Source organism: Delphinus delphis, chromosome 15 (assembly GCF_949987515.2).
Source record: "Delphinus delphis chromosome 15, mDelDel1.2, whole genome shotgun sequence".
NCBI classification, from domain to species: domain Eukaryota; kingdom Metazoa; phylum Chordata; class Mammalia; order Artiodactyla; family Delphinidae; genus Delphinus; species Delphinus delphis.
The window spans coordinates 57,540,730-57,568,532 of NC_082697.1; the positions used below are offsets into that span (position 1 = coordinate 57,540,730).

At 40.3% G+C, this 27,803-nt stretch overlaps 1 protein-coding gene across 2 annotated transcripts in view; it reads left to right on the top strand.

Moving 5' to 3' along the window:
* ATF7IP2 (activating transcription factor 7 interacting protein 2) overlaps positions 1–22,477 on the top strand; it is a 75,708-nt gene extending 53,231 nt beyond the window's left edge. The window contains exons 10-13 of one of the 2 annotated variants that reach the window (XR_009522131.1): positions 15,218–15,853; positions 18,743–18,824; positions 20,254–20,339; positions 20,941–20,956. Coding sequence is in view for 1 of the 2 variants with exons in the window: in XM_060031730.1 (XP_059887713.1) it covers positions 20,254–20,339; positions 20,941–21,354 (500 nt within the window). In the remaining variant the exon portion in view is untranslated. Of the gene's footprint in view, positions 1–15,217; positions 15,854–18,742; positions 18,825–20,253; positions 20,340–20,940 lie in introns of both variants that reach the window. The other variant, XM_060031730.1, reaches the window with a different exon arrangement.
* Positions 22,478–27,803: the final 5,326 nt, after the last annotated feature.

Consider the following 27,803-nt stretch of genomic DNA (forward strand, 5'->3'; position numbering starts at 1 on the left):
TTAGATATTGCAGTACAGGACTGCAGTCCCTGAGTGAAGGGAAATGCATGAGATGAGCCCTATGGGCTGCCCCAGCTTTCTTCCTAGATTGTGGTGCACTTATGGAGATCCCAAGCAGAGAATGGCTGTCTTGCTGAGGTAAAGAGAGATTGGCATTCAGAGAGGCTGAGGCAACTGGAATGAGGGGAAGAGTACTATCAGATGAGGAAGCCACTTGGAGAAAGAGCTCCAAGAGGTTAGCATAGGAGTCCTTTTGAGTCTTTGCGGAAATATTAAGTCACACATGCAGAGTGAAATTGCATGAGTCTGGGCAGAGAATGACCAAGGACCTTTACACTAAACAATTTCCAGAGCTCAAACAGCAATGGGAAATGTTTCAGGTCTGACCAGCCATTGTGGTAGATTCTTACTGAATATACGGGTGTAAACTCATCTTAGAGCAAAGGCAACTCTAGCATTGCCCTAATAAAACCAAACTCAGAATTCAACTCACAACCATGTAAAATTCATAATATCCATCATCCAATTTTAAAAAGTCACTCGAGATATGAGGAAGAAAAGTGGAATCCATAACCAGGAGAAAAATCAGTCAAAAGAAACAAACTTAGAAATGACAGTTGACAGAATTAACAGACAAAGACCTTAAAAGAACTGATAGAAGTACACTCAGAGATTTAAAGGAAAACATGAACATAATAAGAGAAATAAAAGATATAAAAGAGAACCAAATGAAATAAAAATACTTGAAGTTCAGTGAATGGAATAAATATTATTATATTAATAAATATTAATTAAATGTTAATAAATATATTTAATAAATATTATTAAACACCAGAGAAAGAAAAACAAATTGGTATACTGGAAGAAATAGTACATGACTGTATAATTTGGAAAGAAACTATACAAATTAAAGAAAGAATATGAAAAGAAAAGAAAAAAGACTGGGAAAAAGGAATCAGACCTTTAGTAAACTGTGGGACAATATCAAGTGGTCTAACATACATGTATGGTCAAAAGTTTTACAAATTTAATGAAAAGTACAAGCCCACCATAACCAAGAACTTCAGTACTCTGCAGGCAGGATAAATACAAAGAAAACCACATTGAGGAACATCATAATCAGTTCCTGAAAACCAGTGATTAACAGCAACAACTTTAGAGCAATCAGAAAGACACCATATATATAAGATATATAGGGAAGAACAAAGAATGCACAGTTATCTCAATTGGAACTATGCAAAACAAATCAAATGGCATTATTAAAAGGCTGGGGGAAAATAATTGTCAACCTAGAATTCTATATCCAGCTAATATAACTTACAAACATGAAAGCAAAATTAAGACTTCTGTTTATTAAGATAAACAAAAGTTGTTGCCAGCAGACCTTCACTGTCAAAAATAAAGGAAGTTCTTCAAGCAAAGGGAAAATATAAGATGGAAAGTGGATCTACACAGAGGAATGTAACAGTATGTTTTGGAGTTTATAATTTATGTAGAAGCTAATGTATGCCAACAGTAGTGTGAAAGATGGTCAGAGGAATGGAAGTATGCTGGCTGTAAGGGTGTTACATTGTGCGTAGTATAATGTTATTTGAAGATAGACTATACGTTATTAAAGATACTAGATACATACATACAGCAGTGCCTAGAGCAATATTTTTTTAAGTGCAAGTATGGCTAATAGACCAATAGTGGAGGTAGAATGGAATTTTTAAAATACTCAATCCAAGAGAAGGTGCAAAGAACAAATGACACTAAATAGAGAACAAATTACAGGATGGTAGATTTAAACCCAACCATATTGATAGTTAGAATAAGTATAGAGGGTCTAAACACTCCATTAAAAAGCACACATTGTTGGACTGGGTAACAAAACAAGACCCAACTATGTGACAACTACATGATGTATGTTAAATATAAATATATGGATAGGTTAAAATTAAAGGGACGTAAGAAGATAAGCCATGCAAAAACATACAAACAGGGCTTCCCTGGTGGCGCAGTGGTTGAGGGTCCGCCTGCCGATTCAGGGGACATGGGTTCGTGCCCTGGTCCGGGAAGATCCCACATGCCGTGGAGTGGCTGGGCCCATGAGCCGTGGCTGCTGAGCCTGTGCGTCCGGAGCCTGTGCTCCGCAGCGGGAGGGGCCACAACAGTTAGGGGCCCGCGTACCGCAAAAAACAAAAAGAAGCATAAAAACACTAATCATAAGAAAGCTAGAGTGACTATATTATTATCAGATAGACTTCAGAACAAGGAATATTACCAAGGATAAAGAAGGCTGTTTCGTAACAGTAAAGCAATCATTTCATCAGAAAGACACACTAAACCTACGTTTATGCATATAATAGTAGAACTTCAAAATTCCTGATATAAAAACTGATCGGACTGAAATTATAAGTAGACAATTATAATTGGAGGTTCCAACACTGCCTTCTCAGTAATTGATATAATATGTAGTCAGTAAAATTTTGGAAGCCTGGGCAATACTATCAACCAACTTAACCTACTTGACATTTATAGAATGCTCAAACCCAGCCACAAAAGAATACACATTCATTTTAAGTGCATATGAAACATATCAGGTTCTGGACCACAAAACTAGTCTCAGTATATGTAAAAGTTTAGAGAACATACTCTGTATGATTACAGATACAATTAAATTAGTAATAGAAAGCTAGTTGGGAAATCCCTAGATATTTGGAAGCTAAAGATTACATTTCTAGATAACCCATGAGTCAAAGAAGAAATCAAAAGGAAGGTTTAAAAATATTTTGAACTGGGGCTTCTCTAGTGGTGCAGTGGTTGAGAGTCTGCCTGCCGATGCAGGGGACATGGGTTCGTGCCCTGGTCCGGGAAGATCCCACATGCCGTGGAGTGGCTGGGCCTGTGAGCCATGGCCGCTGAGCCTGCGTGTCCGGAGCCTATGCTCCACAACGGGAGAGGCCACAGCAGTGAGAGGCCCGCATACCGCAAAAAAAAAAAAAAAATTTGAACTGAATGAAAATGAAAACACAGCATATCAAAATCTGAGGAATGCAGCTGAAGCAGTGCTTAGAAGGAAATTGCTAGCATTAAATGTTTATAGTAGGAAAAATGGAAAGTCTAAAATGAATAATCTAAGATTCTACATTAAAAAGAGCAAATTAAACCCAAAACAAGTAGATGACACTTCACTAGAGAAGATATGGGGATGGCAAATAAACACAAGACATCCTCAACATTGTTATTCATTAGGGAAGTTAAGACCACAATGAGATACCACAACACATCCACTAAAATGGCTAAAATGAAAACAACTGAAAATATACAAAGTGTTGGTGAGGATGTGGAGTTACCTGGAATTCTCATGTTTTGCTGGTAGGAGTGTAAAATGGTGAAATCACTTTGGAAGTGGTCTGGCAGTTTCTCAAAACATTAGCTATACTCTTAGCAAATGACACTATTATTCCACCTTTAGGTATTTATCCAAGACAAATGAAAACCTACATCTACACAAAGACTTTTACACAAATGTTCATAGCAATTTATTCATAATAGCACTGAACTATAAACAGTCCAAATGTCCATCAATAGATAAATAGGTTGTGGCATATCTATCTCTACAGCTAAGTACTACTTACTCAACAATAAAAATGAACAAAATATTATTATATGCAACAACATTGATGAATCTCAGAAACAAAATGTTGGGCAAAAGAATTGTACATACTGTGTGATTTGCTTTATGTCAAATTCTAGAAAAGGCCAATCTATAGTGACAACAGACCTGTGATTTCATGGGGCCAGCGGTGAGAGGGATTGAGAATGTTACCAAGACCAAGTTCATACTGCTCGCTGCACAACAGGCCAATAAATCAAGAGATGAATTGTTGGGTCAAGGAATGGCGACAGCAAACCGAGAAGATGGTGGACTAGTGTCCCAAAGAACCATCTTCTCCGAATTAGAATTCAGGCTTCTTTTATACTAAAAGAGGAAGGGTGTGTGGTTGGTTGCTACAAACGTCTTGGGGCTGGAATCCTTTGTTCTTGGCAGCTAGCTGTCCAGTAGGTCATTTCACAATGTTGCTATAAACTTCCAACAAGACAAATGTTATTCTCTGTTCTACAACTTTTTACCTCTATTTAAATGGATAAGTTTTATACCTTTTAAGGTCAGGGCCTTGAGAAAGAGCTATCCTGTATATTTCAGGCTACCGGCAACATTTTTAACTTGTAGCAAAATCAATAGAATACAAAGGTTAAAGTAAAAGAAACAGATCCAATGTGGAGTCAGATTTGTTCTTCCATATTACCAGAAGGGACACTATTTGGGGTAATAAAAACATTCTGTCTTGATTTTGGTGGTGGTTTCACAACTGTAAATTTGTCAAAACCCAAAGAATGGCACATTTAAAATGGGTACATTTTGGGGACTTCCCTGGTGGTCCAGTGGTTAAGACTTCAACTTCCAATGTAGGGGGTGTGGGTTCGATCTCTGGTTGGGGAGCTAAGATCCCACATGCCTTGTGGCCAAAAAACCAAAACATAAAACAGAAGCAATATTGTAACAAATTCAAGAAAGACTTTAAAAATGGTCCACATCATGGAAGCAACCTAAGTATCCATCGACAGATGAATGGATAAAGAAGATGTGGCACATATATACAATGGAATATTACTCAGCCATAAAAAGAAACGAAATTGAGTTATTTGTAGTGAGATGGATGGACCTAGAGTCTCATACAGAGTGAAGTAAGTCAGAAACAGAAAAACAAATGCCGTATGCTAACACATATATATGGAATCTAAAAAAAAACAAAAAATGGTTCTGAAGAAATTGGAGCAAGACAGGAATAAAAATGCAGACGTAGAGAATGAACTTGAGACATGGTGAGGGGGAAGGGTAAGCTGGGGCAAAGTGAGAGAGTGGCATGGACATATATACACTACCAAATGTAAAATAGCTAGCTACTGGGAAGCAGCCACATAGCACAGGGAGATCAGCTCGGTGCTTTGTGTCCACCTAGAGGGCTGGGATAGGGAGGGTGGGAGGGAGACACAAGAGGGAGGAGATATGGGGATATATGTATATGTATAGCTGACTCACTTTGTTATACAGCAGAAACTAACACACCATTGTAAAGCAAAATTATACTCCAATAAAGATGTTAAAAAAAAAAAAAGGTCCACACCAAAAAAATCTAAAAAAATAAAATGGGTACATTTTATTGTATGTAAGTTATATCTGAATAGTTAATTTTTAAATACAAACTTTAAAAATCATGTCTATCATATAAATATTTACATAAGTGAACGTGCGTCTACATGTGCATATACATGCAGCAAAGGATCTGAAAGGTCAAACACCAAAGGGGTAAGTTGAGACCAGAGGCCACAATTCTCACCTAGCAGTTTAATGAGGAGGAACTTTAAAATAATCGGGTACTGGCTCCTGTTGCTTTGAGAATACAAAGTGCTAAAGTAACCATTACTGGACTTCCCTGGTGGCGCAGTGGTTAAGAATCCACCTGCCAATGCTGGGGACACGGGTTCGATCCCTGGTCCAGGAAGATCCCACATTGCTGCGGAGCAACTAAGCCTGTGCGCCACAACTACTGAGCCTGCGTTCTAGAGCCCGTGTGTCGCAACTACTGAGCCCATGTGCTGCAGCTACTGAAGCCTGCGCACCTAGAGCCTGTGCTTCACAACAAGAGAAGCCACCGTACTGAGAAGCCCACGCACCACAGCAAAGAGTAGCCCCCACTTGCTGCAACTAGAGAAAGCCCATGCGCAGCAGCCAAGACCCAACACAGCCAAAAAAATAAAATAAATTTTAAAAAAGTAACCGTTACTCATTTTTATATAGATAAGGGTAAAAGCTGCAGAGTATTTACAAGACATTGACATTGGTGACACAAAGGATCTAAACATAAACTGGTTTGGGATAAAAATCCTGTTTTATCTCTTATCATAAAGTTGAGTTTCTGTCTTAGCCTGTTTTAATTTGCCAAGGGCTTGTTGACTTACTACCTTGAAAGAAGCAATGTTAGTTATGGGAAGTTATATCTATTAGAATTTTTTTTTGTATGAAACTGTTCACTTGAAAATTTAAAGGAGGTTATTTGTATCAGCTCTTGTGCATTGATTAAGCTGCAGATTATGATTTCACAAATTTAGTTCTAATTAACCAGTTATAAAAAGGGTGTATAGATTCTCCTACAATTTGTAATTTTTAAAATTTATTTCTTATACAGCAGGTTCTTATTATGTTTTATACATATTAGTGTATATATGTCAATCCCAATCTCCCAGTTCATCCCACCACACCCCCCCACTTTCCCCCCTTGGTGTCCATAGGTTTGTTCTCTACATCTGTGTCTCTATTTCTGTCTTGAAAACAGGTTTATCTGTACCATTTTTCTAGATTCCACATATATGCATTAATATATGATATTTGTTTTTCTCTTTCTGACTTACTTCACTCTGTATGACAGTCTCTAGGTCCATCCATGTCTCTACAAATGAACCAATTTCATTCCTTTTTATGGCTGAGTAATATTCCATTGTATATATATGCCACATCTTCCTTATCCATTCATCTGTCGATGGACACTTAGGTTGCTTCCATGTTCTGGCTATAGTAAATAGAGCTGCAATGGACATTGTGGTACATGACTCTTTTTTTTTTTTTTTTGCGGTATGCGGACCTCTCACTGTTGTGGCCTCTCCCGCTGTGGAGCAACATGACTCTTTTTGAATTATGGTTTTCTCAGGGTATGTGTCCAGTAGTGGGATTGCTGGGTCATATGGTAGTTCTATTTTTAGTTTTTTAAGGAACCTCCATACTGTTCTCCATAGTGGCTCTATCAATTTACATTCCTACCAACAGTGCAAGAGGGTTCCCTTTTCTCCTCACCCTCTCCAGCATTTGTTGTTTGTGGATTTTCTGATGATGCCCATTCTAACTGGTGGAGGTGATACCTCACTGTAGTTTTAATTTGCATTTCTCTAATGATTAGTGATGTTGAGCAGCTTTTCATATGCCTCTTGCCCATCTGTATGTCTTCTTTGGAGAGATGTCTATTTAGGTCTTCTGCCCATTTTTTTATTGGGTTGTTTGTTTTTTTAACATTGAGCTGCATGAGCTGTTTATATATTTGAGATTAATCCTTCATCCGTTGGTTCATTTTCAAATATTTTCTCCTATTCTGAGGGTTGTCTTTTCGTTTTGTTTATACTTCCCTTTGCTGTGCAAAAGCTTTTACGTTTCATTAGGTCCCATTTATTTATGTTTGTTTTTATTTCCATTACTCTAGGAAGTGGGTCAAAAAAGATCTTGCTGTGATTTATGTCAGAGTGTTCTGCCTATGTTTTCCTCTAAGAGTTTTATAGTGTCCAGTCTTACATTTAGGTCTTTAATCCATTTTGAGTTTATTTTTGTGTATGGTGTTAGGGAGTGATCTAATCTCATACTTTGACATGTACCTGTCCAGTTTTCCCAGCACCACTTATTGAAGAGGCTATCTTTTCTCAATTGTGTATCCTTGCCTCCTTTATCATAGATTAGTTGACCATAGGTGCATGGGTTTATCTCTGGGCTTTCTATCCTGTTCCATTGAACTGTATTTCTGTTTTTGTGCCAGTACCATATTGTCTTGATTACTGTAGCTTTGTAGTATAATCTGAAGTCAGGGAGTCTGATTCCTCCTGCTCCATTTTATTCCCTCAAGACTGCTTTGGGTATCCAGGGTCCTTTGTGTCTCCATACGTATTTTAAGATTTTTTGTTCTAATTCTGTAAAAAATGTCACTGGTAATTTGATAGGGATTGCATTGATTCTGTAGATTGCTTTGAGTAGTATAGTCATTTTCACACTACTGATTCTTCCAATCCAAGCACATGGTATAGCTCTCCATCTGTTTGTGTTATCCTAGATTTCTTTCATCAGTGTCTTATAGTTTTCTGAGTACAGGTCTTTTACCTCCTTAGGTAGGTTTATTCCTAGGTATTTTATTCTTTTTGTTGCAATGGTAAATGGGATTGTTTCCTTAATTTCTCTTTCTGATCTCTTGTTGTTAGTGTATAGGAATGCAAGAGATTTCTTTGCATTAATTTTGTATCCTGCAACTTTACCGAATTCATTGATTAGCTCTAGTAGTTTTCTGGTGGCATCGTTAGGATTCTCTATGTTAGTATCATGTCATCTGCAAGCAGTGACAGTTTTACTTTTTTCTTCCAATTTGTATTCCTTTTATTTCTTTTTCTTCTCTGATTGCTGTGTCTGGGACTTCGAAAACTATGTTGAATAATAGTGGTGAGAGTGGACATACATTTGTTGTTTCTCATCTTAGAGGAAATGCTTTCAGTTTTTCACCATTGAGAATGATGTTTGCTATGGGTTTGTTGTATATGGCCTTTATTACGTTGAGTTTCCCTCTATGCCCACTTTCTGGAGAGTTTTTATCATACATGGGTGTTGAATTTTGTCAAAAGCTTTTTCTGCATCTATTGAGATCATATGGTTTTTATTCAATTTGTTAATATGGTGTATCACACTGATTGATATGTCTATATTGAAGAATCCTTGTATCCCTGTGACAAATCCCACTTGATCATGGTGTGTGATCCTTTTAACTTGTTGTTGGATCCTGTTTGCTAGTATTTTGTTGAGGATTTTTGCACCTATATCCATCAGTGATATTGGTCTGTAATTTTCTTTTTTTGTAGTATCTCTGGTTTTGGTATCAGAGTGATGGTGGCCTTGTAGAATAAGTTTGGGAGTGTTCCTTCCCCTGCAGTTTTTTGGAAGAGTTTGAGAAGGATGGGTCTTAGCTCTTCTCTAAATGTTTGATAGAATTCACCTGTGAAGCCATCCGGTCCTGGACAGTCCTGGACTTTGGTTTGTTGGAAGATTTTTAATCACAGTTTCAATTTCATTACTTGTGATTGGTCTGTTCATATTTTCTATTTCTTCCTGGTTCAGTCGTGGAAGGTTATATCTTTCTAAGAATTTGTCCATTTTTTCCACGTCCATTTTAATGGCATAGAGTTGCTTGTAGTAGTCGCTTATGATGCTTTATATTTCTGCTATGTCCATTGTAACTTCTCCTTTTTCATTTCTAATTTTATTTTATTTTATTTTATTTACATCTTTACTGGAGTATAATTGCTTTACAATGGTATGTTAGTTTCTGCTTTATAACAAAGTGAATCAGTTATACATATGTTCCCATATCTTTTCCCTCTTGCATCTCCCTCCCTCCCACCCTCCCTATCCCACCCCTCCAGGCGGTCACAAATCACCGAGCTGATCTCCCTGTGCTATGCGGCTGCTTCCCACTAGCTATCTACCTTACAGTTGGCAGTGTATATATGTCCATGCCTCTCTCTCGCTTTGTCAGAGCTTACCTTTCCCCCTCCCCATATCCTCAAGTCTGTTCTCTAGTAGGTCTGTGTCTTTATTCCTGTCTTACCCCCAGAATCTTCATGACTTATTTTTTCTTAAATTCCATACATATGTGTTAGCATACAGTATTTGTCTTTCTCTTTCTGACTTACTTCACTCTGTATGACAGACTCTAGGTCTATCCACCTCATTACACATAGCTCAATTTTGTTTCTTTTTATGGCTGAGTAATATTCCATTGTATATATGTGCCACATCTTCTTTATCCATTCATCTGATGATGGACACTTAGGTTATTTCCATCTCTGGGCTATTGTAAATAGGCTGCAATGAACATTTTGGTACATGAATCTTTTTGAATTATGGTTTTCTCAGGGTATATGCCCAGTAGTGGGATTGCTGGGTCATATGGTAGTTTTATTTGTAGTTTTTTAAGGAACCTCCATACTGTTCTCCATAGTGGCTGTACCAATTCACATTCCCACCAGCAGTGCAAGAGTGTTCCCTTTTCTCCACACCCTCTCCAGCATTTATTGTTTCTAGATTTTTTGATGATGGCCATTCTGACTGGTGTGAGATGATATCTCATTGTAGTTTTCATTTGCATTTATCTAATGATTAATGATGTTGAGCATTCTTTCATGTGTTTGTTGACAGTCTGTGTATCTTCTATGGAGAAATGTCTGTTTAGGTCTTCTACCCATTTTTGGATTGGGTTGTTTGTTTTTTTAACATTGAGCTGCATGAGCTGCTTATAAATTTTGGAGGTTAATCCTTTGTCGATTGCTTCATTTGCAAATATTTTCTCCCATTCTGAGGGTTGTCTTTTGGTCTTGTTTATGGTTTCCTTTGCTGTGCAAAAGCTTTGAAGTTTCATTAGGTCCCATTTGTTTATTTTTGTTTTTATTTCCATTTCTCTGGGAGGTGGGTCAGAAAGGATCTTGCTGTGATTTATGTCATAGAGTGTTCTGCCTATGTTTTTCTCTAAGAGTTTGATACTTTCTGGCCTTACATTTAGGTCTTTAATCCATTTTGAGCTTATTTTTGTGTATGGTGTTAGGGAGTGATCTAATCTCATACTTTTACATGTACCTGTCCAGTTTTCCCACCACCACTTATGGAAGAGGCTGTCCTTTCTCCACTGTACATTCCTGCCTCCTTTATCAAAGATAAGGTGACCATATGTGCGTGGGTTTATCTCTGGGCTTTCTATCCTGTTCCATTGATCTATCTTTCTGTTTTTGTGCCAGTACCATACTGTCTTGATTACTGTAGCTTTGTAGTATAGTCTGAAGTCAGGGAGCCTGATTCCGCCAGCACCGTTTTTCGTTCTCAAGATTGCTTTGGCTATTCGGGGTCTTTTGTGTTTCCATACAAATTGTGAAATTTTTTGTTCTAGTTCTGTGAAAAATGCCATTGGTAGTTTGATAGGGATTGCATTGATTCTGTAGATTGCTTTGGGTAGTAGAGTCATTTTCACAATGTTGATTCTTCCAACCCAAGCACATGGTATATCTCTCCATCTATTTGTATCATCTTTAATTTCTTTCATCAGTGTCTTATAATTTTCTGCATACAGGTCTTTTGTCTCCTTAGGTAGGTTTATTCCTAGATATTTTATTCTTTTTGTTGCAGTGGTAAATGGGAGTGTTTTCTTGATTTCACTTTCAGATTTTTCTTCATTAGTGTATAGGAATGCCAGAGATTTCTGTGCATTAATTTTGTATCCTGCTACTTTACCAGATTCATTGATTAGCTCTAGTAGTTTTCTGGTAGCATCTTTAGGATTCTCTGTGTATAGTATCATGTCATCTGCAAACAGTGACAGCTTTACTTCTTCTTTTCCAATTTGGATTCCTTTTATTTCCTTTTCTTCTCTGATTGCTGTGGCTAAAACTTCCAAAACTATGTTGAATAAGATTGGTGAGAGTGGGCAACCTTGTCTTGTTCCTGATCTTAGTGGAAATGCTTTCAGTTTTTCACCATTGAGGACGATGTTGGCTGTGGGTTTGTCATATATGGCCTTTATTATGTCAAGGAAAGTTTCCTCTATGCCTACTTTCTGCAGGGTTTTTATCATAAATGGGTATTGAATTTTGTCAGAAGCTTTCTCTGCATCTATTGAGATGATCATACGGTTTTTCTCCTTCAATTTGTTAATATGGTGTATCACATTGATTGATTTGCGTATATTGAAGAATCCTTGCATTCCTGGAATAAACCCTACTTGATCATGGTGTATGATCCATTTAATGTGCTGTTGGATTCTGTTTGCTAGTATTTTGTTGAGGATTTTTGCATCTATGTTCATCAGTGGTATTGGCCTATAGTTTTCTTTCTTTGTGACATCCTTGTCTGGTTTTGGTATCAAGGTGATGGTGGCCTCATAGAATGAGTTTGGGAGTGTTCCTCCCTCTGCTATATTTTGGAAGAGTTTGAGAAGGATAGGTGTTAGCTCTTCTCTAAATGTTTGATAGAATTCGCCTGTGAAGCCACCTGGTCCTGGGCTTTGTTTGTTGGAAGATTTTTAATCACAGTTTCAATTTCAGTGCTTGTGATTGGTCTGTTCATATTTTCTATTTCTTCCTGATTCAGTCTTGGCAGGTTGTGCATTTCTAAGAATTTTTCCATTTCTTCCAGGTTGTCCATTTTATTGGCATAGAGTTGCTTGTAGTAATCTTTCACGATCTTTTTTATTTCTGCAGTGTCAGTTGTTACTTCTCCTTTTTCATTTCTAATTCTATTGATTTGAGTCTTCTCCCTTTTTTCTTGTTGAGTCTGGCTAATGGTTTATCAATTTTGTTTATCTTCTCAAAGAACCAGCTTTTATTTTTGTTGATCTTTGCTATCGTTTCCTTCATTCTTTTTCATTTATTTCTGATCTGATTTTAATTATTTCTTTCCTTCTACTAACTTTGGGTTTTTTTTGTTCTTCTTTCTCTAATTGCTTTAGGTGCAAGGTTAGGTTGTTTATTCGAGATGTTTCCTGTTTCTTAAGGTAGGATTGTATTGCTATAATCTTCCCTCTTAGAACTGCTTTTACTGCATCCCATAGATTTTGGGTCGTTGTATCTCCATTGTCATTTGTTTCTAGGTAATTTTTTATTTCCTCTTTGATTTCTTCAGTGATCACTTCGTTATTAAGTAGTGTATTGTTTAGCCTCCATGTGTTTGTATTTTTTACAGATCTTTTCCTGTAATTGATATCTAGTCTCATAGCATTGTGGTGGGAAAAGATACTTGAAACACTTTCAATTTTCTTAAATTTACCAAGGCTTGACTTGTGACCCAAGATATGATCTATCCTGGAGAATGTTCCATGAGCACTTGAGAAAAATGTGTATTCTATTGTTTTTGGATGGAATGTCCTATAATTATCAAGTAAGTCCATCTTGTTTAATGTATCATTTAAAGCTTGTGTTTCCTTATTTATTTTCATTTTGGATGATCTGTCCATTGGTGAAAGTGGGGTGTTAAAATCCCCTACTATGAATGTGTTACTGTCGATTTCCCCTTTTATGGCTGTTAGTATTTGCCTTATGTATTGAGGTGCTCCTATGTGGGGTGCATAAATATTTACAATTGTTATATCTTGTTCTTGGATCGATCCCTTGATCATTATGTAGTGTCCTTCTTTGTCTCTTCTAATAGTCTTTATTTTAAGGTCTATTTTGTCTGATATGAGAATTGCTACTCCAGCTTTCTTTTCGTTTCCATTTGCATGAAATATCTTTTTCCATCCCCTTACTTTCAGTCTGTATGTGTCTCTAGGTCTGAAGTGGGTCTCTTGTAGACAGCAAATATATGGGTCTTGTTTTTGTATCCATTCAGCCAACCTGTGTCTTTTGGTGGGAGCTTTTAGTCCATTTACATTTAAGGTAATTATCGATATGTATGTTCCTATTCCCATTTTCTTAATTGTTTTGGGTTCGTTATTGTAGGTCTTTTCCTTCTCTCATATTTCTTGCCTAGAGAAGTTCCTTTAGCAGTTGTTGTAGAGCTGGTTTGGTGGTGTTGAACTCTCTCAGCTTTTCCTTGTCTGTAAAGGTTTTAATTTCTCCATCAAATCTGAATGAGATCCTTGCTGGGTAGAGTAATCTTGGTTGCAGGTTTTACTCCTTCATCACTTTAAATATGTCCTGCCAGTCCCTTCTGACTTGTAGAGTTTCTGCTGAAAGATCAGCTGTTAACCTTATGGGGATTCCCTTGTGTGTTATTTGTTGTTTTTCCCTGGCTGCTTTTAATATGTTTTCTTTGTATTTAATTTTTGACAGTTTGATTAATATGTGTCTTGGCATATTTCTCCTTGGATTTATCCTGTATGGGACTCTCTGTGCTTCCTGGACTTGATTAACTATTTCCTTTCCCATATTAGGGAAGTTTTCAACTATAATCTCTTCAAATATTTTCTCAGTCCCTTTCTTTTTCTCTTCTTCTTCTGGAACCCCTATAATTCAAATGTTGGTGTGTTTAATGTTGTCCCAGAGGTCTCTGAGACTGTCCTCAGTTCTTTTCATTCTTTTTTCTTTATTCTGCTCTGCAGTAGTTATTTCCACTGTTTTTATCTTCCAGGTCACTTATCTGTTCTTCTGCCTCAGTTATTCTGCTATTGATCCCATCTAGAGTGTTTTTAATTTCATTTAATGTGTTGTTCATTGTTGCTTGTTTCATCTTTAGTTCTTCTAGGTCCTTTTTAAATGTTTCTTGCATTTTGTCCGTTCTATTTCCAAGATTGGGGATCATCTTTACTATCATTATTCTGAATTCTTTTTCTGGTAGACTGCCTATTTCCTCTTCATTTGTTAGGTCTGGTGGGTTTTTATCTTGCTCCTTCATCTTCTGTGTGTTTTTCTGTCTCTCATTTTGCTTATCTTACTGTGTTTGGGGTCTCCTTTTTGCAGGCTGTAGGTTCATAGTTCCTGTTGTTTTTGGTGTCTGTCCCCAGTGGCTAAGGTTGGTTCAGTGGGTTGTGTAGGCTTCCTGGTGGAGGGAACTGGTGCCTGCGTTCTGGTGGTGGGGCTGCATCTTGTCTTTCTGGTGGGCAGGACCGCATCTGTTGGTGTGTTTTGGGTTGTCTGTGAACTTAGTATGATTTTAGGCAGCCTCTCTGCTAATGGGTTGGGTTGTGTTCCTGTCTTGCTAGTTGTTTGGCATAGGATGTCCAGCATCCAGCACTGTAGCTTGCTGGTGATTTAGAGAAGCTGGGTGCTGGTGTTGAGATGATGTCTGGGAGATTTTTGCCGTTTGATAGTATGTGGAGCTGGGAGGTCTCTTGTGGACCAGTGTCCTGAAGTTGGCTCTCCCACCTCAGAGGCACAGCACTGACTCCTGGCTGCAGCACCAAGAGCCTTTCATCCACACGGCTCAGAGTAAAAGGGAGAAAAAGTAGAAAGAAAGAAGTAGTAGAAGTAGAAAGAAAGGAGGGAGGGAGGGTGGGAGGGAGGTAGGAAGGAAGGAGGGAAGGAAGGAAAAAAGGAAAGAAGATAATGTAACATAAAGTAAGATAAAATATAATAAAGTTATTAAAATAAAAAATAATTAAGAGAAAAGAATTTTAAAAAAAAGATCGATGGGTAGAACCCTAGGACAAATGGTGGAAGCAAAGCTATACAGACAAAATCTCACACAGAAGCATACACATACACACAAAAAGAGGAAAAGGGAAAAAAATCATAAATCTTGCTCTCAAAGTCCACCTCCTCAATTTGGGATGACTCGTTGTCTATTCATGTATTCCACAGATGCAGGGTACATCAAGTTGATTGTGGAGCTTTAATCCGCTGCTTCTGAGGCTGCTGAGATTTCCCTTTCTCTTCTTTGTTCGCACAGCTCCCAGGGGCTCAGCTTTGGATTTGGCCCCGCCTCTGGATGTAGGTCGCCGGAGTGCGTCTGTTCTTCGCTCAGACAGGACGGGGTTAAAGGAGCAGCTGATTCTGGGGCTCTGGTTCACTCAGGCCAGGGGGAGGGTGGTCCATGGAGTGTGGGGGGAACCTGCGGCAGCAGAGACCGGCGTGACGTTGCACCAGCCTGAGGTGAGCCGTGCGTTCTCCTGGGGGAGTTGTCCCTGGATCCCGGCACCCTGGCAGTGGCAGGCTGCACAGGCTCCCCGGAGGGGAGGTGGGGATAGTGACCTGTGCTCACACACAGGCTTCTTGGTGGCGGCAGCAGCAGCCTTAGCGTCTCATGCCTGTCTCTGGGGTCCGTGCTTTTAGCCGCGGCTCGCGCCCATCTCTGGAGCTCCTTTAAGCAGCACTCTTAATCCCCTCTCCTCGTGTACCAGGAAACAAAGAGGGAAGAAAAAGTCTCTTGCCTCTTCGACAGGTCCAGACTTTTCCCAGATTCCCTCCCAGCTAGCCGTGGTGCACTAACCCCCTGCAGGCTGTGTTCACACCGCGAACCCCAGTCCTCTCCCTGGGCTCTGACCGAAGCCCGAGCCTCAGCTCCCAGCCCCGCCCGCTCCAGCAGGTGAGCAGACAAGCCTCTCTGGCTGGTGAGTGCCGGTCGGCCCTGATCCTCTGTGTGGAAATCTCTCTGCTTTGTCCCCCGCACCCCTGTTGCTGTGCTCTCCTCCGCGGCTCTGAAGCTTCCCCCTCCGCCACCTGCAGTCTTCGCCCGCGAAGGGGCTTCCTAGTGTGTGGAAACCTTTCCTCCTTCACAGCTCCCTCCCACTGGTGCAGGTCTGGTCCCTCTCCTTTGGTCTCTGTTTATTCTTTATCTTTTGCCCTACCCAGGTACCTGGGGGGTTTCTTGCCTTTTGGGAGGTCTGAGGTCTTCTGCCAGCGTTCAGTAGGTGTTCTGTAGGAGTTATTCCACGTGTAGATGTATTTCTGGTGTATCTGTGGGAAGAAGGTGATCTCCGCGTCTTACTCTTCCGCCATCTTCCCGGAAGCCTCTCTAATTTTATTGATTTGAGTCCTCTCCCTCTTTTTCTTGTTGAGTCTGGCTAAAGGTTTATCAATTTTATTTATCTTTTCAAAGAACCAGCTTTTAGTTTTATTGATCTTTGCTATTGTTTTCTTTGTTTCTATTTCATTTATTTCTGCTCTGATCTTTATGATTTCTTTCCTTCTACTAACTTTGTGTTTTGTTTGTTCTTCTTTCTGTAGATCCTTTAGGTGTAAGGTTAGATTGTTTGAGATTTTTCTTGTTTCTTGAGGAAGGATTGTATAGCTATCAACTTCCCTCTTAGAACTGCTTTTGCTGCATCCCATAGGTTTTGGATCGTCATGTTTTCATTGTCATTTGTCTCTGGGTATTTTTTGATTTCCTCTTTGATTTCTTCAGTGATCTCTTGGTTATTTAGTAATGTATTGTTTTTCCTCCATGTGTTTGTGTTTTTTTACATTTTTTCCCTGTAATTTATTTCTAATCTCAAAGCATTGTGGTTGGAAAAGATGTTTGATATGATTTCAATTTTCTTAAATTTACCGAGCCTTGATTTGTGACCCAAGATGTGATCTATCCTAGAGAATGTTCCGTGTGCACTTGAGAAGAAAGTGTAATCTGCTGTTTTTGGATGGAATGTCCTATAAATATATATTAAATCTATCTGGTCTAATGTGTCATTTAAAGCTTGTGTTTCCTTATTAATTTTCTGTCTCGATTATTTGTCCATTGGTGTAAGTGAGGTGTTGAAGTCCCCCACTATTATTGTGTAACTGTCGATTTCCTCTTTTATAGGTGTTAACAGTTGCCTTATGTATTGAGGTGCTCCTATGTTGGGTGCATATATATTTAAAATTGTTATATCTTCTTCCTGGATTGATCCCTTGATTGTTATGTAGTGTCCTTCCTTGTCTCTTGTAACATTCTTTATTTTAAATTCTGTTTTATCTGATATGAGTATTGCTACTCCAGCTTTCTTTTGATTTCCATTTACATGGAATATCTTTTTCTATCCCCTCACTTTCAGTCTGTATGTGTCCCTGGGTCTGAAGTGAGTCTCTTGTAGACAGCATATATATGGGTCTTGTTTTTGTATCCATTCAGTGAGCCTGTGTCTTTTGGTTGGAGCATTTAATCCATTGACGTTTAAGGTAATTATTGATATGTATATTCCTATTATCATTTTCTTAATTGTTATGGGTTTGTTTCTGTAGGTCATTTTCTTCTTTTGTGTTTCCCACTTAGAGAAGTTCCTTTAGCATTTGTTGTAGAGCTGGTTTGGTGGTGCTGAATTCTCTTAGCTTTTGCTTGTCTGTAAAGCTTTTGATTTCTCCATCAAACCTAAAGAGATCCTTGCCGGGTAGAGTAATCTTGGTTGTAGGTTCTTCCCTTTCATCACTTTAAATATATCATGCCACTCCCTTCTGGCTTGTAGAGTTTCTGCTGCGAAATCAGCTGTTATCCTTATGGGAGTTCCCTTGTATGTTACTTGTCATTTTTCCCTTGTTGCTTTCAGTAAGTTTTCTTTGTCTTTAGTTTTTGTCAGTTTGATTACTGTGTGTCTCAGCATGTTTCTCCTTGGGTCTATCCTGCCTGGGACTCTGTGCTTCCTGGACTTGGCTGGCTATTTCCTTTCCTATGTTAGGGAAGTTTTTGACTGTAATCTCTTCAAACAGTTTCTCGGGTCCTTTCTATCTTCTCCTTCTGGGACCCCTATAATGAGAATGTTGGTGCATTTAATGTTGTCCCAGAGGTCTCTTAAGCTGTCTTCATTTCTTTTCATTCTCTTTTCTTTATTTTGTTCCATGGCGGTGAATGCCACCATTCGTCTCCCAGGTTACTTATCTGTTCTGCCTCAGTTATTCTGCTATTGATTCTTTCTAGTTCATTTTTCATTTCAGTTATTGTATTGTTCATCTCTGTTTGTTTGTTCTTTAATTCTTCTAGGTCTTTATTAAACATTTCTTGCATCTTCTCGATCTTTGCCTCCATTCTTTTTCCGAGGTCCTGGATCATCTTCATTATCATTATTCTGAATTCTTTTTCTGGAAGGTTGCCTATTTCCACTTCATTTAGTTCTTTTTCTGGGGTTTTATCTTGTTTCTTCATCTGGTACATAGTCCTCTGCCTTTTCGTTTTGTCTGTCTTTCTGTGAATATGGTTTTCGTTCCACAGGCTGCAGAATTGTAATTCTTCTTGCTTCTGCTGTCTGCCCTCTGGTGGATGAGGCTATCTAAGAGGCTTGTGCAAGCTTCCTGATGGAAGGGACTGGTGGTGGGTAGAGCTGAGTGTTGCTCTGTTGGGCAGAGCTCAGTAAAACTTTAATCTGCTTGTCTGCTGATGGGTGGGGCTGGGTTCCCTCACTGTTGGTTGTTTGGCCTAAGGCGACCCAGCACTGGAGCCTACCCGGCTCTTTGGTGGGGCTAATGGTGGACTCTGGGAGGGCTCATGCCAAGGAGTATTTCCCAGAACTTCTGCTGCCAGTGTCCTTGTTCCCACGGTGAGCCACAGCCACCCCCCGCCTCTGCAGGAGACCCTCCAACACTAGCAGGTAGGTCTGGTTCAGTCTCCTGTGGGGTCACTGCTCCTTCCTCTGGGTCCTGATGTGCACACTACTTTGTGTGTGCCCTCCAAGAGGGGAGTCTCTGTTTCCCCCAGTCCTGTCGAATTCTGCAATCAAATCCCACTAGCCTTCAAAGTGTGATTCTCTAGGAATTCCTCCCCCCATTGCCAGACCCCCAGGTTGGGAAGCTGGACATGGGGCTCAGACCCTTCACTCCAGTGGATGGTCTCCTGTGGTATAATTGTTCTCCAGTTTGTGAGTCACCACCTAGCGGTTATGAGATTTGATTTTATTGTGATTGCGCCCCTCCTACCGCCTCATTGCGGCTTCTCCTTTGTCTTTGGATGTGGGGGTATCTTTTTTGGTGAGTTCCAGTGTCTTCCTGTCAATGAGTGTTCAGCAGTTAGTTGTGGTTCTGCTGCTCTCTCAAGAGGGAGTGAGCACACATCCTTTTACTCTGCCATTTTGAACCAATCTCTCATGCATCGATTCTCTTACAATTAAAAGCGTAAAATCATTACCTTTACAAAAACGTATTTTAACACCAGTAAATAAAGCGATTAATAAGTTATCTTTGAAACAGTGTAGAATCTCAATTATCCTTGTCAGTTAAAAGAAAAATACAAGTAAAAAATTTTATTGGGGGAGATTCTTAAAGTACGTTAAACAGTTATATCACTGCACACACAGTGGATTAAAAATGATTTTTGCTGCTTATTAGATATGTTCAAACTTCTGAAATTTTTAGCTGTCTGGTCCTATTACTTTCCAACATGGAGGCACTTTTCTTACTATCCCCATGGTACTTTCCCCAGTTGTCCTCAAACCATTCTTGTGCCTACTAAACCTTCTTTCTCTCCCTCACACCCACATTTTCTCTATTTTCCTCCTTTTTTTCTTCTAACCATCTCTCTTTCTTCCATTCTCTCAGAGTCTCTCCTCCCTTCCCCTCCCTTTCAGCAGTCCACAATTGATGTCTAATTCCCTCTAGGCTACCATGGGATACCTCCAACCCCAGCCTGCATGAGTTTTAGTTTGAATTCCCAGGCCTTGTTTGTATCACACATTCTTATAGGATTGTAAACAGTTCTGTGTTTGCAAACATCCTTGTTGACCTAACAGAGCAAAATCTGCCTCTAAGACTGCTAAGCAGGAATCCCTCTACCATGGGTAATTTTTCCTAGTTCCCAGTTGCATCATGACATTAGTGTTTACCTTGAGGAATTTTTGTCACATTAAAGAAAAATTCTCTATATTTGATACCTTTGCATATCAAAAGTTATCTTCTTATTTCACAGTTTTATAATTTTAGTTCACATTTAATTACTACCCAAGATGTAAACTACTGTTTGCTTTAAAGGCTATGGGACTGATTATTGTAGATACATTTTACTTTTAAACCTTCTGTTGTTCACAGAAAGTCCAGTATCCATGCTTGAGTCACCTACGAAAGCTATTTCAATCTCAAAAGAGACAACCCCAGAGGCACAAAATGCAGCCCAGGTACTGATATGAAATGTTCTGTAAGGGATATTCATTCCAAATTGAGTGGAAGTATCCATTTTACTCATAAAGAAACATTTGGGTTACATTTCATCTTAGAAAGCACTTTAATATGCTTTTTCAAATGTGCTATTGTGAGTCTACTTATTTACTCAATTAAAATAATTTAATTGAATTTTCCAGAAGCTACAGAATTAGAACAACTACATTTTTTAGTCCAACAAATTGGAAAAGATTTTTAAGAATAATAACCATTGTTGATGAAGGTGGATGGAAATGGGTGTTCTCCTACACTCACACTTTTCATGTTTGGGAACACAGGTTTGGAAATGAGATGGAATATTTCTCCAGAATGTCTGGGCCCTAACCCATTCTGGATGAGTGATATTCCAGAGTGTAGAGATCTTAACTCTTAAAGAAGCTTATGCTTGAAAGAAACTGGATCCAGCCTCACGTATCCTTGAAGCATCCTTTTGTTCTTATGATTTTGATAAATGGATTGAGGAATGGGAAATATATATTGTAGAACTGCAGTTGACCACTTAAAAAAAATCAGAACCCACCAATTCAGCTTGCTAAACTTTTTATAAATGTGTTCTAGGTTCTTGAATCCTTTGAGCACCTGCCACCTCTCCCAGAACTACCACCACTACTACCCGAACTGGTAGACAAAATCCGAGACACACTTCCTCCCCAGAAGCCTGAGCTCAAAGTGAAACGGGTGCTGAGACCCAAGGGCATTGCCCTGACTTGGAACATAACCAAAATCAATCCCAAGTGTGCCCCCGTGGAAAGCTACCACATCTTCCTGTGCCATGACATCCCTAATAATAAGATGAGCTGGAAGAAAGTTGGAGAAATTAAAGCTTTACCACTCCCAATGGCCTGTACTTTATCTCATTTTTTAACTTCCAACAAATATTATTTTACTGTCCAGTCAAAAGACATTTTTGGGCGATATGGACCATTTTGTGATATAAAATCTATTCCTGGGTTTTCTGAAAATCTTACCTAAAAGTAAGAAAAGTATTTGATAATTATATATTGTACTACATTTTTTTTCATACTTCAGTTGTTTGTTTACAATGGTTCTCTAACCCTATTCAATGTCTTAAAGGGCCAGTTCAGATTGTGAACCCTTTATACAGGGACAGTCCTCTTCCCTATGTTGTAAGTGGCCTCTAGTTTCATGAATTTCTGATTTGCATTCAATAAATACTTCCAATGGATATGTTCTAAGACATACACCATCATGGACCCATGTTGCTAAGCTGTGTTAGTTACAATACATTCGGTAACTATGGAGCTGCTGCTTCTATCAGAAGCCCTAGGATGCAAGCAACCACTATTTCCTCTCTTGAATATCAGCTTTTGGTGACCTGCTTGTGGTCAGTATAGGTACAGGAAAATTCATCTCTTTACTGAGGCCAGATCATCCTTGGGGTGCATCTACACCAAGATTTTATGAAAATATGTCTTCCCGTTCTGTTCAAATTCTAAGGGCTATTAATTTGTGCCCCTCCCTACTCCCCCCTTTTGTTTTAGGCCATGTCAATCATTTAGGGAAATAGTCTAGGTTTTCCCGAAATCGGTTTGTATACTTACATATGTAATAAAACTACTTAAACGTATGCTGTGTACACAAAAAATACAGTATCTCTTGTAAAATAAAAAATTACCCAACCTGCTATTTCAGTGGAGGAAAATGGAGTTGTCTGCCTTAGATTTAAGGCTTTAATTTGCTGATTCCCTAATGAGACCCTTTGCTTATTTCCTGGCTACCGTCATTACTTAAAACATAACACTAAGGGGCTCCCATAGATGTCCTGCTTACCTCTGTCTGAGGGAACACTGATGTGAGCTGTGGCTCCTACAAGTAGCCCAAGAAACTTGGCGGGTGAGCAGACTGGGTAAGTGTAAGTCAGTCCCTAATGGGACAAACCGTGGATGAGTAATACTAGGACACTGAGAAAACAGAAAAATAACAGTTAGTGTGAAAGTCTGTTCAAGAGAGGCATTCTTTTCTGGTATATAGTGAAAGTTCAGGCCTCAGAGGCTCTGAGATTTAAAAAATTGAACAGGAATGGCTTTCCTTGGCATTTTGTGAATGCTGTCACATTTTCAGTCATAAATAAAGATGTTATTTTTCAGTCTCCTGTGTCTACCTTTTAAAACATTATGACTGAAAGAGCCAAATTCTGACCTGAATTTGAAGAGATGAGCTGCCCTCTGTGAGGTCCTATTTCAGGCTCGGAGCAGTGGAGGGTGTCCTGCAGCACAGGACAAGGGCTTCACTTGAGGACAACTGCACCCTTGGGTTGGCATCAACTAGCCATTCACTCACTGAGCGAAGCCCAAAGCCAAGACTTTGGTGTGCATCAGCAGAGCGAAACTGCATCCCAACCAGCAGATCTTCTGGAATGTTGATAGGTATACAAGTCTTAAGCAAAAGAGCTCTTCACAATAGTAGAATGAGGAGGAACGCTGATAGCAAGCAAGCATCTTACAGCTGGTGGCCCAGAAAGCATTAATGTTTCTTGCCTTTTGGAGGGGCAGGAGCAAGATCCTCAACTGTTACCTATCAGGGACACCAGAAGAGAACCGGCCTGAGAACAAGACCCAGGACTGTACAGTTACATAGTACAAGGTAAACACCCCACCTCCACCCAGGAAACGTTTCATGCGCTTTTGGTGGGAAACCTTTATGCCTCCTTGAAGCAACAGAACCAAACTCCTGATTGATGAGCTAAAATTGAATATATTGAGAAAAGGCTGTGGGGCGGTTCCTGGAATCAGCAGGGAGCTGAGAGACTCTGGCTTGGAAAACAGGAAAGGGGAAAAAAAGATACTTTGCAACAAATTCCCATGAGGTTTCAAACCTGAGACAGTTTATGCAATTTATACCCCATAATGATATGTTAAGATATTTTCTGCCCATTTTAAAGAGTGGAAACAGGTCCAGGGAGCTTAGTTGGCTTGCCCGAGTCACAGAGACCCAGCCCATTCACATGCGGCGCCCTGGTCCTGGGTTCCGGCTGTATACACAGGCTGTGCGGCCTCGTGGGGACAATGGGCGGAACAGAAAGCCTTTTCCACTGTCCTTGCTGCCTTGTGGTTCCAGAATCAAAGCCCAGACACATATCAGATTGGCTTATCCTAGGGCATGTGTCAAAGCTGCAAGGCGAACAAGAAAGTAAACCTCTGGCATTTTTGGTGAGTGAGAGGTATACTCCGCTACTCTTGACACTCAGGGTAGGTATAGTGGCTTTGGATGATGTCCATGTCACTAAGCTGGAACTACCTTTCCAAGGATGTCCTTCCCTGGCTGGTTCAAGTTTAGCGTTGGTCACGAGACACTGCATGCAGTTTGGAGCAGAAGCAAAACATCAGTTCTGTGTTTTATGTTCTGAAGATAGACACGGGGCATCAGAGCGTGGAGGCTTCTATGCTCTGCTGGCTCATAGACCCACAGCTCCTGCCAAGTGCCTGGCCAAGTGAAGGGCACCTCTGCGTGCTGCTCTGTGCCTTTCCTATAGGCCGTGTTTCCTGTGGCTTCGAGGCTGGAGGTAGTCACACACAGACGTGCTTCCAGTTCGTACTTGTCCGCTTCCTTCCTTCCTTCCTTCCTGACGGCCACCTGGCTGACCTCTGGCGACTCCAGACTCAACACTAGACCCAGAGGGAACACTTTGCATAGGCTTCTCCACCAGCTCTCCCACACTGGGCCAAGCCTAGCCCCTGTAATCAGTTCCAAGTTCTATAGTTTTGATGGCTTCCTCACCAAGACCACAGGGCCCCCAGACAGAGGAGGTGCATCCTCACCCCGGGAATTGAGTATCAGGGCAGTAGCTTGTCCACCTGTCCTGGACACTGAATGTCTCCTACGTTGTTCTCGTGGGATAAGGAATTCACAGACAGACCCTGAGTCTGAAAGCCAGTTCCAACACTTACCGTGAGGTCAGCATCTCAGCCTGCTTTTTCTCAATGTGTAGAATGAAGGCAGTGCTGACTCCTTCCTTCTGCCTCTTTCTCCCTCTCTTTCCTTGTTTAACTGGTTCTGCTGCCTGAGCTCAAGAGCCCTGATTCAGGGTCATTGTAAGGAGTTAACGATGTAACATAGAATACCTAGGACAAAGCAAGTCCTTTATTAGTAAATGGTAGAAAGCAAAAACGTAAAACCTTTGCTGGGGATGGGTAAATTAGAAATACCTTGTTTCCGAGGTAACTGCTAATTTACTGGGCCAAAGGGTCAGCAGGAGATGGCATGTCACTCAGAGGTGGCCATGGAGATAGAAGAAAATTCTTCTAAAAATCATAATGTGAACGCGTTTCCAATATGGAGATAGAGGCAGAGATTGGAGTGATGCAGCCACAAGCCAAGGAACACCGGAGCCACCAGAAGCTGGAAGAGCCTCTGGAGGGAGCACAGCCCAGCCAACACCTGGATTTCAGACGTCTGTAGAGCTATGAGAAAATACACGTCTGTTGTTCTGAGCCACTAAGTTTGTGGTAATTTGTTACAACAGCCCTAGGGAAACTAACACAAGCACTCTTCCCTGGGACCACGATTTGTTCAAAACGTGGACACCTGGCCCTTACCCCATATGCTGCGGAGGTGGGGCCTCCTGTGTGTTCCTAGACACTCATGTTGGCCGGGGGGGGGGGGGGTTTATGCCCCCAACATGGAAGATGCAAAGCCTCTGTCAATCATTTCACAATGTCTTCTGTCAGTGAGATGTGCCCGACATCGTGACATCAGATGGTGGCTTTATCTTTAACTGGTAGATGGCAGCTGTTGAAGAATAATCAGTATCAAGGCTTCAGAAAACAAAGAGCCTTATTTGGGGTCCTAAGAATTGCAATTCGGGAGTCACAGATTCAGGTAAAACCAAAAGAGTATTCTGGGGAAGAGGGAATCAGGGGCTTATAAAGGCAAAAGCCACAAGGTTATGGTCTGGCGAGAATTATGACTGATGCAAAAAGGAAATATTTGTCTTTAAGGGATAGGCTGAAACGAGTTATTTAGGGTAAGGGTCTAATAGGTATCTTGAACTTCTGGAACATTGTGCAGATGTTCTGGATGCCCGTGTTAAGATACTAAGTGGTCAAAGGTCAGATTCCACCCGGAATGAGACGTGCGTGAATCCCACTTCCTCGACAGCCTCCTGGCTCCTTTCCAGAGAGCTCTCTTAGCAATACTCACTCCATCTTATTTTCCTTTGACACAGCTGAAGTGGCAAATGCTCAGAGATAGACTTACATTACCTGTTACCACAAATCCAGAGGATAGAGTTAAATCATTGAATTTTAAAAATCAGGAGTCCTACAGTGCAGACAAATCTAATTCAGTCAGTTCCTACCTTTCAGCCTCCTGAGATTTTCTCAGGGGGAGGATGTGGCTACTTGATTTTTTTTATCTGTGTTGAAAGGGATCAAAACGTGCCACCACAAAATATGCCACTTTGGCATAAGGATTATGTTGAGCTGAATGCATTTGAGAAAACCGAAGACACAGGAAGAGTTCACTTGGCTCCCCCTTTCTGCCTAAAATCAAGGCATAAATTTCCACTTGTAAAGGTGACATAAATTTCCCTCTGTAAAGGGGTTTCCCTCTCCAGTACCTGGAAGACCTGAGATTAATCTGCATAACAAACCCCATTAAGCAAACCTTTATCTGCTATATATTTCCTAGTCACCTTCCCACAATTTACCACCTCTAGGAGCCCCAAATCCCTTTCCTTTGTCACTTCCCCATAATTTAATTGCCCTTTGTTAAAGCCCTCCAGGTCTAACCACTTCTTTGGGGTTTCACGTGTTTTCTCTGAAACCTCTGTGCATGTAAAAATATTAAAATTTGTATTCCTTTCTCCTATTAATCTGTCTTTTGTCAGTTTAATTCACAGGCTCCATTCATAGCCCCTAGAAGGGAAGAGGAAGTTTTCTTCCTCTACAATGTGAACTGTGGGTGGTAGAACTGTGTTGGGTTAAAGAGTCGCACCCACTGGGATCTAATCCTCCAAATACACAAGCAAAGTCTGAGACGACAGAGACCACAGCAATTACGATGGGTGGTGGGAGAGCTTAACAGATTAGCTATTTAGATGGTGGAAAAGAACAAACATTAGTTAAAACTCAGACCATCACTGGTCAACAAGCAACAACTCTTATACATAGACAATGAATTAATCATCCATATACCAGGATGTTTTTCTCAAATTTCTTTGAAAGGAAAATTTCTTATCATTTTAAAACTAGGGCCAGGGTTTTGTGAGATTGAAAGCGAGCAGGACCCTGCAGGGCCTTCCTGGTGGTAGATCCCTCGATGCCCCCTGTTTCTTGTTTGTAGGAGAAAGGATTCAGTCTCCTCGGCCTTCCCCAGGATCCAAAGAGCAGACTCAAGCAGTTACTAATTAGAGAAGTGAGGGAATGCAGAAACAAAGGAAAAGCAGTCCAGCAAGAAAATTAATGATAGCTTAAACAATAGGTCAGCCGTAAAACAGAGTCACAGGACCTCAGTTCCTCCTCAAGGGATATAGATAACAATCGGACACATATCCTTGAGTTGTTTTACAGAAACCAGGGCCTCACTGGATAGAAATTGCTGACCACAAGCACGTAGACCCCAGATTGGTTGGAGTCAGAAGACTGATGGTTAAGATTGCCCAAACACCTCCCTGTTACCTCACCACCGACCAATCAGAAGAACATCCATGAGCTGATCATGTACCCTGCAACCCTCACCCCTAACGTTGCCTTTAAAAATCCTTCACTAAAACCCGTCGAAGAGCTCGGGTCTTTTGAGCATAAGCTGCCTGTTCTTCTTGCTTGGCACTGTGCAATGCACCACAACCTGGTGTCCGCAGATGGGCTTTTCTGTGCGTCTGGCAAGTGAACCCGAGTTCAGTTCAGTAACAAGATGGACAGCTGTTTGTCAATGCCAGTGAAATAAAACACCTTAAAGATTGCAGTAAGTTGGATCAATGAAGATGGTATCAGAAAACACACCTGTAGATGCTATGACTGGCCACAGGGGCAAAGACACCTGAAGTTTCTCTTCCTTACTTTGATAGAGGGAAATGACGTCTGATGTATGAAGAAAATCTTTCTACACTCAAGATTTATTTAAAACGATTTCTAACCCAATTATGTTTCCCTGGATTTTGGCTGTAGGGGAATATAGTAAATGCCGTTGGACAGGTTCGGATGGAATTTGGGCCAAGACAATACAAAAGGCAGATCATATTTGATTTTTGCCATACAGAGTTTTAACTATTCACCTTAAAGAGAGTATTGAGTTTTGGGGGGTTCCTAAAGATCTGAGTAATCTGTGGGATGGATGTCCAGAGTGCCTGTGAAGGATACAGATGCAGCACAGCTGGTTCTGTAATGATAGCAAACAGCCAATTCTGGCCGTGGCAAACTCTGCCACCATGGAAACCACACATGGTGGTAAGGATCATGGGG